The 16,386-nt window shown below is 47.3% G+C and overlaps 1 protein-coding gene across 2 annotated transcripts in view; it reads right to left on the reverse strand.

The window, feature by feature from the left end:
• Positions 1-16,386, reverse strand: part of fbln2 (fibulin 2) — a 224,660-nt gene that overhangs the window by 96,992 nt on the left and 111,282 nt on the right. For both annotated transcript variants that reach the window (XM_078413936.1, XM_078413935.1), the window contains exons 5-6: positions 6,845-6,974; positions 3,155-3,353 (exon numbers count right to left, since the gene is read on the reverse strand). In XM_078413936.1, the coding sequence (XP_078270062.1) occupies positions 3,155-3,353; positions 6,845-6,974 (329 nt within the window). The remainder of the gene's footprint in view (positions 1-3,154; positions 3,354-6,844; positions 6,975-16,386) is intronic.

Raw genomic sequence — 16,386 nt, forward strand, 5'->3', positions numbered from 1 at the left:
ATGTGGCTCTTACATCAAGCAAGTTTGGCCACCCCTGGTCTATAGCAATGAACCAGTTACTCAGGATTACCTGATCATCAACATAACTGACTTTCTCAAAACTTCAATTAGCCACATTTTTTTTTAAACTCCTTACTGGAACCTACACTAATTTGGTAAACATTTTGCTGGTGGAAACTGAGAATCTTACTTCGAGAGCAGTGTCATCGGCAACAGACTGGAGAGCTACAAGAAAAAGATCTTTGGAACAACCAACAGCATATCACACTGACAAATCTGCAAAAAGAACCGCACTAATATTATTAAACAATGTACAAAAGATCAAAATGATTGAGGGGCATTTCCGTGGGAATCTGGTATAGAGTCACAACTGCTGGGTCATAGAGTCACAAAGTCATGGAGTGATACGGTGTGGAAATAAGCTCTTCGGCCCAACTTGCCCACACCGGCCAACATGTCCCGGCTACACTAGTCCCATCTGCCTGCTTTTCATAAGATCATAAGTGATAGGAGCAGAATTAGGCCATTCGGCCCATCAAGACTACTGCACCATTCAATCATGGCTGACCTATCTCTCCCTCCTAACCCTATTCTCCTGCCTTCTCCCCACAACCCCTGACAATCATTTGATCCAAATCCCTCCAAACCTGTCCTATCCATGTACCTGTCTAACTATTTCTTAAACGTTGGTTCAGTCCCTGCCTCAACTGCCTCCTCTGGCAGCTTGTTCCACCCACCCACCACCCTTTGTGTGAAAAAGTAACCCCTCAGATTCCTATTAAGTCTTTTCCCCTTCACCTTAAACCTATGTCCTCGGGTCCTCAGTTCACCCACTCTGAGCAAGAGACTCTGTGCGTCTGCCCGATCTATGCCTCTCATGCCAGGTCCTGAACATAGGTCTTGTTCTCGACATATGCCCTGCAAGCAGTGTAGCGTTTGAGGCCCTCTGAGGGGGCGCTGTGAACTGTTTATGTATGTGCTGTTATGTTTGTGTGCCATTGTATGTTCGTTTCTCAGTACCTGAACTGATGTACAGCACTTTGGTCAACGTGGGTTGTTTTTAAATGTGCTATACAAATAAAATTGACTTGACTTGACTTGACTATTGATGGTAAGGGATCAACTGTACAGCCGCATATCTATAAACTCTGAGTACACTCTAATAACCTGCCTGAGACTCAACCGCGTCACAGGTTATCTGGACAGTGTGTAATGGGAGCAGTATCTGCTGCTGAATCTTCACAGCTCAAACAACAGGTGGAGATTGTAACCAAAGAATACTAGAGGAACAAGATGTACCGCTCCGTTGAAATCGCGTATACTGAAGTGTAGTACGCAAAGGAGCCATTTTAGTAGGCAAAACCCGCCGTTCGCTATGCCTCTCACAGTGTAATCAGTGCTGTGGGGGAACAGTATGTGTGGTGATCCCATTAAAATGCAGAATGTATCTCATCCATCAATTCACAGATTTTTGGTTATTTTTCTTTTTAAATGTTTCTGCAAGTTTCTGCCTACTAAAATGGCGTCATGACATACTACGGGGTCGAGTGGTCTATCTTGTTCCTCTAGTATCTTTGATTGTAACCTCCGTTGACGTCTACTTGGACATTGCACGTTTGCTCAAAGACCACGTGAACCTCCCCTCGAGTGCTCTAGTTTCTTCCCACATCAAGTTGTCAGGTTAATTTGTTACAATAGACAATAGACAATAGGTGCAGCAGGAGGCCATTCAGCCCCTCGAGCCAGCACCGCCAATCAATGTGATCATGGCTGATCATTCTCAATCAGTACCCCGTTCCTGCCTTCTCCCCATACCCCCTGACTCCGCTATCCTTAAGAGCTCTATCTACCCTCTCTCTTGAATGCATTCAGAGAATTGGCCTCCACTGCCTTCAGAGGCAGAGAATTCCACAGATTCACAACTCTCTGACTGAAAAAGTTTTTCCTCATCTCAGTTCTAAATGGCCTACCCCTTATTCTTAAACTGTGGTCCCTTGTTCTGGACTCCCCCAACATTGGGAACATGTTTCCTGCCTCTAACGTGTCCAAACCCTTAATATCTTATACGTTTCGATAAGATCTCCTCTCATCCTCTCATTACTGTAGATTTACCACTCGTGTAGGCTAGACATAGGAGAATAGAAGACCCGAAACGTCACCCTTTCCTTCTCCCCAGAGATGCTGCCTGACCCGCTCAGTTACTCCAGCATTTTGTGTTTACCTTCGATTTAAACCAGCATCTGCAGTTTTTCTTCCTACACATTTTGCCGCTCCACTGCGAAATCTCCTCATGGTGTGTCAACTTTTAAGAACCTTTCCTTCACCATGGACGTTACAGTCAGGGTGTTTTGGCAGATTAGAAACTGGTTTGCATATTTCTAGTGCCACCCACTAGTTTTCCAAGATCTCCAGTAGGTAGGATGACATTTCAAGTTACCAAATGAGTGTGTAAGATTCTCAATTAATGTTCAAACACCAGTTTTGATTTTCTTTAGGAGTTTGTACGTTCTCCCCGTGACCTGCGTGGGTTTTCTCCAAGATCTCGTTTCCACCCACACTCCAAAGGTTTGCAGGTTAATTGGCTTGGTATAAAATGTAAATTGTCCCTAGTTTAGAATAGTGTTAATGTGCGGGGATCGCTGGTCGGCGTGGACTCGGTGAGCTGAAGGGCCTTGTTTTCGCGCTGTATCTTTAAACCAAAAAAAAACTAACAAGAAGTAGGCAGTAGGAAGTAGGGTTGGCAACTGTCCCGTATTAGCCGGGACATCCCGTATTTTGGGCTAAATTGGTTTGTCCCATGTTAGGCCCGGACGCCGCTATAGGCCCGGACAGTGTAGGCTAACAGAGTGTGTTCGGGGAGCGGGGCCGAGTGTGTTCGCCGAACGAAGGTTGCTTAGCAACCCGTCTGCCGGCCCGGGCGGCCGCCATTGGTGGAGCGGGAGCACGTGGCCACTGGCTGGGTGAAGTCACGTGGGGCGCGGGGCGGTGACGTCACCCTTTATCCCTTATTTGGGAGCTAGACAGTTGCTCAGTTGGGAGTTAGTGAGTCAAAAGCTTCCCTCAAAGTGTTTTTGGAGTTTGTGACCTTTCCGATCATGAGAAATTGCATATCATCTTTTTTAATGATAAATCCACATGTAAAATAATGCAGTACCTTCTTCAGGAATGGACGTGGTCTCAGGGAGTGGTCTTGGCTTGAGCCAGCGCCTCACGGGGAAATGCCCCAGGTCTTCAGCCTCGACACAGCAGCTTATAAATGCCTGACTGCAGGGGAAGCCCAGGCTCGGCTTCTCTTCACACACTCTGTACTGGTTCCAGAATATAATACCTAATGTACAGCAGTCACAACATTTCTGAAAGGAGAACCAAATTAGAGCAGATAATAACAAATCATTACAGCACACATCCACGATTTAACAGGAAATATTTCTTTAGCATTCCCACCTCGATTAAGCAGATAAAATCTCCAGATTACACAATTAATGCTGGTGAGGACCCTGATTATAAATTGCAAGATGAAATGGCAAACAACACATGAAGAACCAAGCCCTCCGGCTCCTTGACTTTAAAGGAACATGATCTAGGGCGGCACGGTGGCGCAGCGGTAGAGTTGCTGCCTTACAGCGCCGAAGACCCGGGTTCCATCCCGACTAAGGGTGTTGTCTGTACAGAGTTTGTACGTTCTCCCCGTGACCCACGTGGGTTTTCTCCAAGATCTTCGGTCTCCTCCCACACACTAAAGACGTACAGGTTTGTAGGTTAATTGGCTTAGTATAATTGTAAATTGTCCCTAGTGTGTGTAGGATAGTGTTAATGTGCGGGGATCGCTGGTCAGTGCGGGCTCGGTGGGCCGAAGGGCCTGTTTCCGCGCTGTATCTTAAACTAAACTAAACAAGTTTTCCTAGTAAAGATGAAACGCCTATAGTTTATTTTAATGAATGTTTCCCATATCAGTTCCTTGGCCTAAATGTAGTGGGTGAATTTATTTGACTGGACATTTTTGTGTTCAATGGACACTTGGTTACCATCAACTGATTCCTGCCTGTTAGTTTACTGAGAAATGCAGTGTTTCATAGATAACCCAAAATACAATTTATATTAAACCATTTGCCTAAAGCACAAGGGACTTCAAATCAAACCTGATGACTGCACACAGAGGTCGGTTTTGAAAAGATCTACCTTTGAAAGATCTCTCACTGTGATGAATGAACATAATTTGAGGAAGGACATCCTTGCTATTGAGGCAGTGCAGCGTAGGTTCACGAGGTTAATCCCCGGGATGGCGGGACTGTCATACGAGGAAAGATTGGAAAGACTGGACTTGTATTCACTGGAATTTAGAAGGATGAGAGGGGGATCTTATAGAAACGTACAAAATTATAAAAGGACTGGACAAGCTAGATGCAGGAAAAATGTTCCCAATCTAAGAATAAAGAGGAGGCCATTTAAAACTGAGGTGAGAAAAAACTTTTTCACCCAGTGTTGTGAATTTGTGGAATTCTCTGCCACAGAAGGCAGTGGAGGCCAATTCACTGGATGAATTTAAAAGAGAATTGGATAGAGCTCTAGGGGCTAGCGGAATCAGGGGATATGGGGAGAAGGCAGGCACGGGGTACTGATTGTGGATGATCAGCCATGATCACAATGAATGGCGGTGCTGGCTCGAAGGGCCAAATGGCCTCCTCCTGCACCTATTTTCTATGTTTCTGTGAAATGCAAATGTGGGAGAGGGAATTCCAGAAAGCAATTATTAAACTTTCTTTGGAACAAATTGCAAGTGGATTGTAAGTGACTCTAGGTGCTTAATGAAACAACATTTCAGGTTTAACACAACAGTCATTTCAGTGATCCGAGCTGTGCTAACTTTTTCCTTTGCCTTAGATTTACATCACTCTAAACATTCTTGTCACCTTTCAGGGTGTGATGTTCAATACAGTCTTGAAAAACCGTATTATTTTCAATACAATTTGCGACACAATAATTTTCCACACAATACTGCCTTATGTGCTGCTTTCTGATCAGCTCCATTCCATAATGTGGACGCAGGGGGCACAAGGAAATGTGTTCCGTCTCATTCCCCAGGAGAGGTCAGACCCTCGTGATAGGACAGTACCTTGATCCAACCCCATACACAACCCTTCTCTTGAAGATAAGACACAACATGCTGAAGTAAATGCTTCAGGACTGGGTCAGGCGGCATCCCTGAAGAGAAGGAATAGGTGACGTTTCGGTTCGGAAACCCTTCTTCAGACTGAAAGATAGAGAAGGCAGGACAGAACAGGGCCAGCAACAGGTGACCTCAGCCTACGAAGGGTGGAGTCCATGATGGCCCATTGTTGGCTGGGGAAGATGTGCTGACTGCAGGGGTACAAGGATGTGAACAGTGGACCGCTAGGGTGGGGGAGAGGAGGGGGGCAGAGCGGAGGGGGGGAAGGAATGCAGGAGTTACTTGAAATTAGATCAATTAATATTCATACTGCTGGGGTGTAAGCTGCCCAAGTGAAATATGAGGTGCTGTTCCTCCAATTTGAATGTGGCCTCACTCTAGGGTTGCCAACTGTCCCGTATTAGCCGAGACATCCCGTATTTTGGGCTAAATTAGTTTGTCCCGTACGGGATCGCCCTTGTCCCATATTAGTAGGGTTGCCAACTTCCTCACTCCCAAATAAGGGACAAAGGGTGACGTCACCGCCCCGTGCCCCACGTGACCTCACCCAGCCAGCGGCCTCGTGCTCCACCAATGGCGGCCGCCTGGGCCGGGAGCACGTGGCCGCTGGCTGGGTGAGGTCATGTGGGGCGCGGGCGAGGCGGGGCGGTGATGTTACCTTGTCCCATATTTGGGAGCGAAGAAGTTGGCAACCGTACCTCACTCTGACAGTGGAGGAGGCCCAGGACAGAAAGGTCACTGTGGGAATGGGAGGGGGAGTTAAAATGTTTTGGCAAACAGGAGATCAGGTAGGCCAAGGCTGACCTCGCAAGAGTGTTCAGCGAAGCGATGGTCAAGTCTATGCTTGGTCTCGCCGATATATCTGAGCGTACACCAGGAGCATCGAGGATGAGGTTGATGAAGTTGGAGGAGGTGCAAGTGAACCCCGACAGTCCTTTCAGGTAGGGTCGCCATCTATTTCACTCCCAAATACGGGACAAGGTGATGTCACCGCCCCGCGCCCCACGTGACCTCACCCAGCCAGCGGCCACGTGCTCCCGCTCCACCAATGGCAGCCGCCCGGGCCAGGAGGTGGGTTGCTATGCAACCTCCGTTAGGTGAGCACACTCGGCCCCGCTCCCGAACATTCTCCGTTAGCCTACACTGTCTGGGCCTCCAGCGGCCCCCGGGCCTACAGTGTCTCGGCCTACAGTGTCCGGGCCTTTCAGTGTCCGGGTCTTTCAGTGTCCGGGCCTACAGTGTCCGGGCCTACAGCGCCCCCCCGCCCCCCCCCCCGGGCCTAATACAAGACAAGGGCCGTCCCATACGAGACAAACCAATTTAGCCCAATATACGGGATGTCCTGGCAAATACGGGACAGTTGGCAACCCTAGGACTCGGCCCCGCTCCCCGAACACACTCCGTCAGCCTACACTGTCCCGGCCTACAGCGGCCCGTGGGACAGTGTAGGTTAACGGAGTGTGTTCGGGGAGCGGGGCCGAGTGCTAGGCAACCTCCATTAGGCGAACACACTCCGCCCTGCTCCCTGAACACACTCCGTTAGCCTGCACTGTCCCGGCCTACAATACGGGACAGTTGGCAACCCTACTTTCAGGCCAGGCAGAGGTTTACTCTGTACAAGCAAAATAAACCATGAAAGTGCGTTGGCAGCAGGGTGCCCCTCAGCACAGTACTTGCCTTGTATATGTCGGCTCCACAGACGTCTTTTGGGTTTGCAAAGCAGTCTTCACTTTCTTTAGCAAAGTTCATACCCACCAAACAGTTCTGCTCCTCCAAGTACGAGATGCAACACTGTTTCCGAGCAATTCTGTTACAAAACACAGGCATGTTAAAGAGTGAAGGCAGTGCTTCAGCGAATGGCGTTGGCAAAATTATCAAGACGCGGCATAAATATTCATGAGCCTTGACATTTTCAAAGGAAAGATTTTGAATTTTGCACAGATGATCAGGCATGATACGAAGGTTAGGAAAAATAACTGCAGATGCTGGCTTAAATCGAAGGTAGACACAAAATGCTGGAGTAACTCAATGGGTCAGGCAGCATCTCTGGAGAGAAGGAATGGGTGACGTTTCGGGTCGAGACCCTTCTTCAGACTGAAGAAGGGTCTCGACCCGAAACATCACCCATTCCTTCTCTCCAGAGATGCTGCCTGACCCGCTGAGTTACTCCAGCATTTTGTGTCTGTCTTCGGTGTAAACTAGCATCTGCAGTTCCTTCCTACACTAATCAGCACAGTTAAGGCCCTGTCCCACTTAGGCGTTTTTTTAGGCGACTGCCGGCGACTGTCATAATTGTAGCAGGTTGCTGATAAACCGACGACTGGACCCCCCCTACGACAATGTCTACGACAATGTCTACAACAACCTACCACCTAGTCGACGTCAAGCTACGGCAAGCTACCGACAACCGGCGACCCAATCGTTGCGACTTAGGACGTCCACCTACGACCGCACCTACGACAACCTACGACCACACAGGTGACAACCTTCAACAACTGAAGTCAACCTACGTCTACCCGCGACAAGCTACGAGCCTGTCGGCGACAACTGAAGATAATTCACGTCATTTTGGCCTCCGGTTTTGACGCCGGTACCTGTCGCCGGTTGACGTAGGTCGTCGCCAATGGAATTCACCAAAGTCAGCACCGGCAACAACCTACATCACCTGGTGACAGCCTACGACAGTGCCCACGTCAGGACACGTCAAGCTATGATCATTGGCGTCAAACCAACAGTCGCTGAAAATGTTTAAACATCTCAAAATCCAGTGGCGACTAGAAAAACGCTACGACTCTTTGGAGACGACTCACGACCGTACAGGTGACACCCCGACGACCGTGTGGCGACAGCCTAGTCACCTGTAGTCACCTAAAACATCGCCTAGGTGGGACAGGGGCTTTAATATTCCTACAATAATGCGCATGATTGAAACGGCGGCATGGTGGCGCAGCGGTAGAGTTGCTGCCTTACAGCGAATGCAGCGCCGGAGACTCAGGTTCAATCCCGACTACGGACGCCGTCTGCACGGAGTTTGTACGTTCTCCCCGTGACCTGCGTGGGTTTTCTCCGAGATCTTCGTTTTCCTCCCACACTCCAAAGACGTACAGGTATGTAGGTTAATTGACTGGGTAAATGTAAAAATTGTCCCTAGTGTGTGTAGGATAGTGTTAATGTGCGGGGATCGCTGGGCGGCGCGAACTCGGTGGGCCGAAGGGCCTGTTTCCGCGCTGTATCTCTAAATCTAAAAAAACAAGAAATGGACAGACTGGCGTTTCACTTAATACCTGCACATGTATTGCTCTGGGCTGGTTGCTACGGGTTACATCAGGAGTGATCCGTTGAGATAAGCTCTCTGTTCTCTGTCGAGAGTGCTGAACATAAGATTCTTTTAGAGCTTCACTCACTATATTTGCAATTCAAATTGGACTAACTCTTACTGCCAATTAATTTTCCGTCATATTTGCAACTTGAAAAGTGCGACACGGTAGCGCAGCGGTAGAGTTGCTGCTTTACAGCGAATGCAGCGCCGGAGACTCAGGTTCGATCCTGACTACGGGTGCTGCACTGCAAGGAGTTTGTACGTTCTCCCCGTGACCTGCGTGGGTTTTCTCCGAGATCTTCGGTTTCCTCCCACACTCCAAAGACGTACAGGTATGTAGGTTAATTGGCTGGGTAAATGTAAAAAAAAATTTTTTGTCCCTAGTGGGTGTAGGATAGTGTTAATGTACGGGGATCGCTGGGCGGCACGGACTTGGAGGGCCGAAAAGGCCTGTTTCCGGCTGTATAGATATGATATGATATGATAAAGTATGTAACAAGGTCATTTGCAAGTAAATATGCAACACACATCAATAGTTCAGCAGTTTAATTACTTAAAATGTACTGCATCCTGTAAAGAGATAAATTACCAATAGAGAATTCCCTCTGAGCATCCAATTAGGATGGTTAGATTATTGCTTTGACCATTTTATTTGAGTAAGATCAAATCTGCAGAGACTTTTTAATATCCAATCACATGTCCCACGTCTAGTATTTTCCCCATAGGATTAGGTTTCCATAGAGACAAAACATGAAGCTAATAGCTGTTATCAGGCAACTGAACCATCCTACCACAACCAGAGAGCAGTCCGAACTACTATCTACCTCATTGGTGACCCTCGGACTTCCTTTGTTCAGGCTTTGCTGGCTTTACCTTGCACTAAACGTTATTCCTTTATCATGCATCTAATACACTGTAAATGGCTCGATTGTAAAAGACTAGGCTTGTATTCACTGGAATTAGAAGGATGAAAGGGGATCTTATAGAGACGTATCAAATTATAAAAGGACTGGACAAGCTAGATGCAGGAAAAATGTTCCCAATGTTGGGTGATTCCAGAACCAGGGGCCACAGTCTTAGAATAAAGGGGAGGCCATTTCAAACTGAGGTGAGAAGGAACTTTTTCACCCAGAGAGTTGTGAATTTGTGGAATTCTCTGCCACAGAGGGCAGTGGAGGCTAAATCACTGGATGAAGATTTGTATAAGAGAGTCAGATAGAGCTCTAGGGGCTAGTGGAATCAAGGGATATGGGGAGAAGGCAGGCACGGGTTATTGATTGTGGATGGTCAGCCATAATCACAATGAATGGCGGCACTGCCTCGAAGGGCCGAATGGCCTCCTCCCGCACCTATTTTCTATGTTTCTATGTAATCGTGTATTGTCTTTCCACGGACTGGATAGCAGGTAACAAAAACTTTTCACTGTACCTCGGTACACATGTGCTGGCTGCCTGTCCCGCTGAGTTACTCCAGCATTTTGTGTCCATCTTCGGTGTAAACCAGCACCTGCAGTTCCATCCTACACAGGCCCATTTTAATTCCTCCTGCATTCCTCTCAACTCCCATAAGATTCCACCATTCGTCGTGAAAATAGGGGGGCAATTTACACTGGCCAATTAACCTACCGACCTGCAGATATTTGGGAGACAAGAGGAAACCTGAGTACCCAGATGAAAACTGACTGTCACAGGGAGAAGGTGCAGGCTCTGCCGGAGGTCAAGGTTGCACTTGCGATGCTGGGAGTTAGGAGGCAGCTGTACTATTCTGCACACCCTGCTCACAGCACAGCTTACTCAGCCTGCACGAGAAAATCATCATCTCATCAAAACAGGGTCTCAACCCCAAAAATGTCACCGACTCCTTTTCTCCAGAGGTGCTGTCTGACCCGCTGAGTTACTCCAGCCTTTTGTGTCTATCTTCAGGAAAATCATGGCCTTTCGGTTCACCTCTCTACATAAAGAATGGTACGAATGTTGGTTTCGTTTAGTTTAGTTTAGAGATAAAGCTCAGAACAGGCCCTTCAGCCCACCATGTCCGCGCCGACCAGCGATCCCCGCACTTTAACGCTACGCCACACACACACCAGGGACAGTTTTACACTTATTTACACCAAGCCAATGAACCTACCAACCTGCACGTCTTTGGAGTGTGGGAGGAAACCGAAGATCTCGGAGAAAGCCACTCTGTCACGGGGAGAACGTACAAACTCCGTACAGACTAGTACCCGTGGTCGGGATCAAACCCGGGTCTCTGGCGCTGCAAGCGCTGAAAGGCAGCAACTCTGCCGCTGTGCCACCGTGCCGCCCATAATGTCATTACAGTTGCAAGTAAAACAGTGAGAAGACATTGCGGTTGAACTGAAATGTCCCAGAATCCCCGCGATCCACTTCCCCAATTGTCCATTGTGCAAATGCTGCAAAGCGTGCTGAATATTGCATGTTGTGCTTGTACCGACCGGTTCAAGGAGCAAGACAAGTAGAATTTCTCTAATCCAATTCCCGGGGTCTTTGCAAATCAGCAGCAGTTAGAGGTTTAGTTTAGTTTAGTTTAGTTTAGAGATACAGCGCGGAAAGAGGCGTTTCGGCCCACCGAGTCTGCATCGACCAGCGATCCCCGCACATTTACACACTTGGGGCAATTTTAAATTTATACCAGGCCAATTAACCGAAAAACCTGAGCATTAGTTTGAGGAGAACCTTGCCTGAGGATTAATTTGAAGTACATAGTGGTGAATAGGAGAGAATGCTTCAGATTGCAGCTAAATGCAGCAGGAAGTATTCGTTCCTAACATAGACTGCTAAAAGAAAAGGTTTCATGATACTGCTGATTTAGTTTAGTTTAGTTTAGCTTAGAGGTACAGCGTGGAAACAGGCCCTTTGGCCCACCGAACCCGCACCGACCAGCCCATCCCCGCACATTACCACTACCCTACACACACGAGGGACAATTTTACATTGATACCAATTAACCTACAAACCTGTACGCCTTTGGAGTGTGGGAGTAATCCGAAGATCTCGGAGAAAATCCACGCAGGTCACGGGGAGAACGTACAAACTCCGTACAGGCAAGCACTTGCAGTCAGGATGGAACCGGGGTCTCTGGCGCTGTGAGGCAGCAGCTCTACCTGCGCAAGGTGGGGTGACTGCCGAATTCTTAAGATACCAGTTGTGCGGAAGTCAGTCCAAAACACCGTTTGTTATTGCAGCTTGTTGGCCATTGAATCATGAATGTAGGAAGGCAGGGGATGTAAAAGTGAATGCCATTTCCTCAGGCCCTTACCATTTTCCTCCTTAGAACAATACTGTTTATAGCACAGTGAAAAAGGGTTCCAAATTTGGAGGCCCATCCTTAAAGTATTATACTCTAACTATTTTTTTCCTGCAGATTGTTCTCAGGATATGTAAGATATGTTGAGGGCCTTTCCCAGTTAAAGGGACTTGGAGCACGTTTCATTACATTAGGGTTCAAATGTTTTTCTGGACTGTTAACTCAGTTTAAGCTAAGCCCCATGTGGAGCAATGGACATCTTCTATTTCCGGAGGCTGCAACGGATCGTTCGCACAGCTGAGAAGGTTGTTGGCTGCAACCTTCCCCCCATTGACGAACTGTACACTGCAAGGGCCAGGAAGCGAGCGGGCAAGATCATCTCTGACCCCTCTCACCCCGGCCACAAACTCTTTGAAGCACTTCCCTTTGGAAGGCGACTCCGGACTGTCAAAGCAGCGACAGCCAGACATAAAAACAGCTTTTTTCCACGATCTCCAGTGATCTCTCCTGAGGTCATAAGGTCATGAGGTAGAAGCAGAATGAGGCCATTTGGCCCATCAAGTCTCCTCCGCCATTCATGGCTAATCTATCTCTCCCTCCTAACCCCATTCTCCTGCCTTCTCCCATAACCCCCGACACCTGCACTAATCAAGAATCTATCTATCTCTGCCTTAAAAATATCCACTGACTTGGCCTCCACAGCCTTCAATTCCACAGATTCGCCACCCTCTGACCAAATAAATTTCTCCTCATTTCCTTCCTAAAGGAACGTCCTTTTATTCTGAGGCTGTGGCCTCTGGTCCTAGACTCTCCCACCAGTGGAAACATCCTCTCCACATCCACTCTATCCGAGCCTTTCACTCTTCTGTATGTCTCGATGAGGTCCGCTCTCATCCTTCTAAACTCCAGCGCGTACAGGCCCAATGCCTCTCCTTTGAATTCTTAATTACGTTGTCCCATGGGAAAGACAAACTATCAATTCAGTCACTAATTGAGGCCTCCGCTGGAGCACCGTAAATAGCATAGCCTACAATTTGAAAATATGCAAGGTATTTTGAAAATTCTACCTTCAGTACAAATTTTAATATGCTGTCCCATGGATACGACCTTTGAGTGATTAACGTATTAAAAATGATTTGTGCAATTTTTTGTTCCAATGAAATTATGCTCATTTATAAATCAATTAAAAGTCATCCATTTGGCAGTCTTGCTCCAGGTTATTTTTCCAACCAATGAATCTGTTTGAATTATTTAACGGTGTAGATGCACTACATTCCTTAAAGTGGTGCCCTGTGAAGGAATGTAATAAATCATCGATTGCAGGATAATTTACAGATTCACTGCACCACAGGGTAATTAATCTTTCAATAACTGATGGTTTTTGTACTAATTGAATGAAAACCTGTTGATTTTTGGAGAATACAGCACCTTCTTGGCGTCGACTGTGTCAACATCAGGCACTGCCGTATCAAGCCCAGCACAGACAATACACAATAGACCATAGACAATAGGTGCAGGAGGAGGCCATTCAGGCCTTTGAGCCAGCACCGCCATTCAATGTGATCATGGCTGATCATTCTCAATCAGTACCCCGTTCCTGCCTTCTCCCCATACCCCCGGACTCCGCAACACTTAAGAACTCTATCTAGCTCTCTCTTGAATGCATTCAGAGAATTGGCCTCCACTGCCTTCTGAGGCAGAGAATTCCACAGATTCACAACTCTCTGACTGAAAAGGTTTTTCCTCATCTCAGTTCTAAATGGCCTACCCCTTATTCTTAAACTGTGGCCCCTTGTTCTGGACTCCCCCAACATTGAGAACATGTTTCCTGCCTCTAACGTGTCCAACCCCTTAATAATCTTGTACGTTTCGATAAGATCTCCTCTCATCCTTCTAAATTCCAGTGTATACAAGCCTAGTCGCTCCAGTCTTTCAACATATGACAGTCCCGCCAATCCGGGAATTAACCTAGTAAACCTACGCTGCACGCCCTCAATAGCAAGAATATCCTTCCTCAAATTTGGAAACCAAAATTGCACACAGTACTCCAGGTGCGGTCTCACTAGTGCCCTGTACAACTGTAGAAGGACCTCTTTGCTCCTATACTCAACTCCTCTTGTTATGAAGGCCAACATTCCATTGGATTTCTTCACTGCCTGCTGTACCTGCATGCTTCCTTTCAGTGACTGATGCACTAGGACACCCAGATCTCGTTGTACGTCCCCTTTTCCTAACTTGACACCATTCAGATAATAATCTTCCTTCCTATTCTTACCACCAAAGTGGATAACCTCACACTTCTCCACATTAAACTGCATCTGCCATGCATCCGCCCACTCACAGAACCTATCCAAGTCACCCTGCATCCTCATAGCATCTTCCTCACAGTTCACACTGCCACCCAGCTTTGATTCATCTGCAAATTTGCTAATGGTACTTTTAATCCCTTCATGCAAGTCATTAATGTATATTGTAAATAGCTGCGGTCCCAGCACCGAGCCTTGCGGTACCCCACTAGTCACTGCCTGCCATTCTGAAAGGGACCCATTTATCCCCACTCTTTGCTTTCTGTCTGTCAACCAATTTTCTATCCATGTCAGAATTTTCTATCCAATGCGAGATTGAAGACTGTGGTCAACATAAGAAGGGCCTCGACCCGAAACGTCACCCATTCCTTCCCTCCCGAGATGCTGCCTGACTCGCTGAGTTACTCCAGCATCGTGTGTATACCACAAGGTACATTAGCCCAACGAGCTTTTGTAAAGCAAAATGTTCTTTAGTGGAGGTGATGGTACAAGGCCATAATTATTGCAAACTCCCAGTACTCCTAAAGACGTGGAAAAGTGAAATCCATGTAGCATGTGGCAACAGATATTGGCAAACAATACTTCAGACTTGTATCTTACTTGCTGGGCTTTGCCAATATGAAGTTGAAGAGCATTGTTCCTTACGTAGGAAGGAACTGCAGATGTGTAGGAAAAAAATCTGCAGATGCTGGTTTAAATCGAAGGTAGACACAAGGGTCTCGACCCGAAACGTCACCCATTCCTTCTCTCCCGAGATGCTGCCTGATCCGCTGAGTTACTCCAGCAAAGGGCAACCTTTGTCCCCAAGGCTGTTCAGCTCCTCAACTCCCAACCACCCCTGTCCTGCTGCTCGCCCTGCTCATCCCCCACACCCCAATAGTTTTTGTACTACTCGACGTGCCTTTGTAAATTGCCCCACAGGGACAAATAAAGTGCTTTTGAACTTTCAACTTTGAATTTTGTGTCTACCTTGGGAACTGCAGATGCTGGTTTAAACCGAAGATAAAGTAACCCAGCGCGGGACAGGCAGCATCTCTGGAGAGAAGGAATAGGTGACGTTTCGAGTCAAGACCCTTCTTCAGACTGAGAGTCAGGGGAAACGAGCGATATAGATGGCGATGGTGGAGAGATATAGAACAAATGAATGAAAGATCTGCAAAAAAGTCACGATGATAAAGGAAACAGGCCATTGTCAGCTGTGGGCTAGGTGAGAACGAGTAGAGTGCTTCTACTCTGGGGCTGTAGAAAGCATCTTGTCTGGCAACATCTCAATCTGGTTTGGGAATAGCTCTGCCCAGGACAGGAAGGCCCTGCGGAGAGTAGTGCGTTTGGCTGAACGCACCATGGGAACTACACTCGCCCCCCTGTAGGACCTATACATCAGGAGGTGCAGATCCAGAGCCAGCAACATTATGGGGGACTCCTACCACCCCAGCAATGGACTGTTCCAGCTGCTACGGTCAGGCAAACACCTCCGCTGTCACGCTGTGAAAACAGAGAGGATGAGACGGAGTTTCTTCCCACAGGCCATCAGGACTGTTAACTCTCACATTACCAGGGACTAATTTAATTTACTGTATTCATTTATTTTTGGAGTTAAAAAAAATAATTCTATCTTGTTTTGTAGTTGAGCACAATCCGCAGGCATTGCCATTTTCATTTCACTGCACATCTTGTATGTGGATGCGACAAATACATTTGACTTGACTTGACTTGAAACTCAAGAAGACAACTGTGAAGCTGGTACAACTTGGGTGGGGGAGGGATGGAGAGAGGGGGGTTACGTGAAGTTAGAGAAATTAATATTCATGCCACTGGGTTGTGAGCTGCCCAAAGCATCGTTCCTTTGTTAACTGCCAGGTTACCCACTAAAATTGTTCGCTAGGCATTGTAGGACATTTGGTAGAAAATTGTTTTAATTGTTTTTTAGTTTAGTTTAGAGATAAAGATCCTTTGGCCCACCAAGCCCGCACCGACCAGCGATCCCCCACACATTACACTACCCTACACACACTCGGGACAGTTTTACATTGGCATCAAGCCAATTTTGGAGTGTGGGAGGAAACCGAAGATCTCAGAGAAAACCCACGCAGGTCACGGGGAGAACGTACAAACTCCGTACAGACGGCGCCCGTAGTTAGCCCAGTGGTATGAATATTGATTTCTCTCACTTCAGGTAGCCCCGACATTCCCTCTCTCTCCCTATCCCTCCCCCACCCAAGTCGCACTAGCTTCTCGTTTTCACCCGACAAACAGCTAACAATGTGTAAGAAGGAACTGCAGATGCTGGTTTAAACCGAAGATAGGCACAAAAGGCTGGAGTAACT

Source organism: Rhinoraja longicauda, chromosome 17, assembly GCF_053455715.1.
Source record: "Rhinoraja longicauda isolate Sanriku21f chromosome 17, sRhiLon1.1, whole genome shotgun sequence".
NCBI lineage: Eukaryota > Metazoa > Chordata > Chondrichthyes > Rajiformes > Arhynchobatidae > Rhinoraja > Rhinoraja longicauda.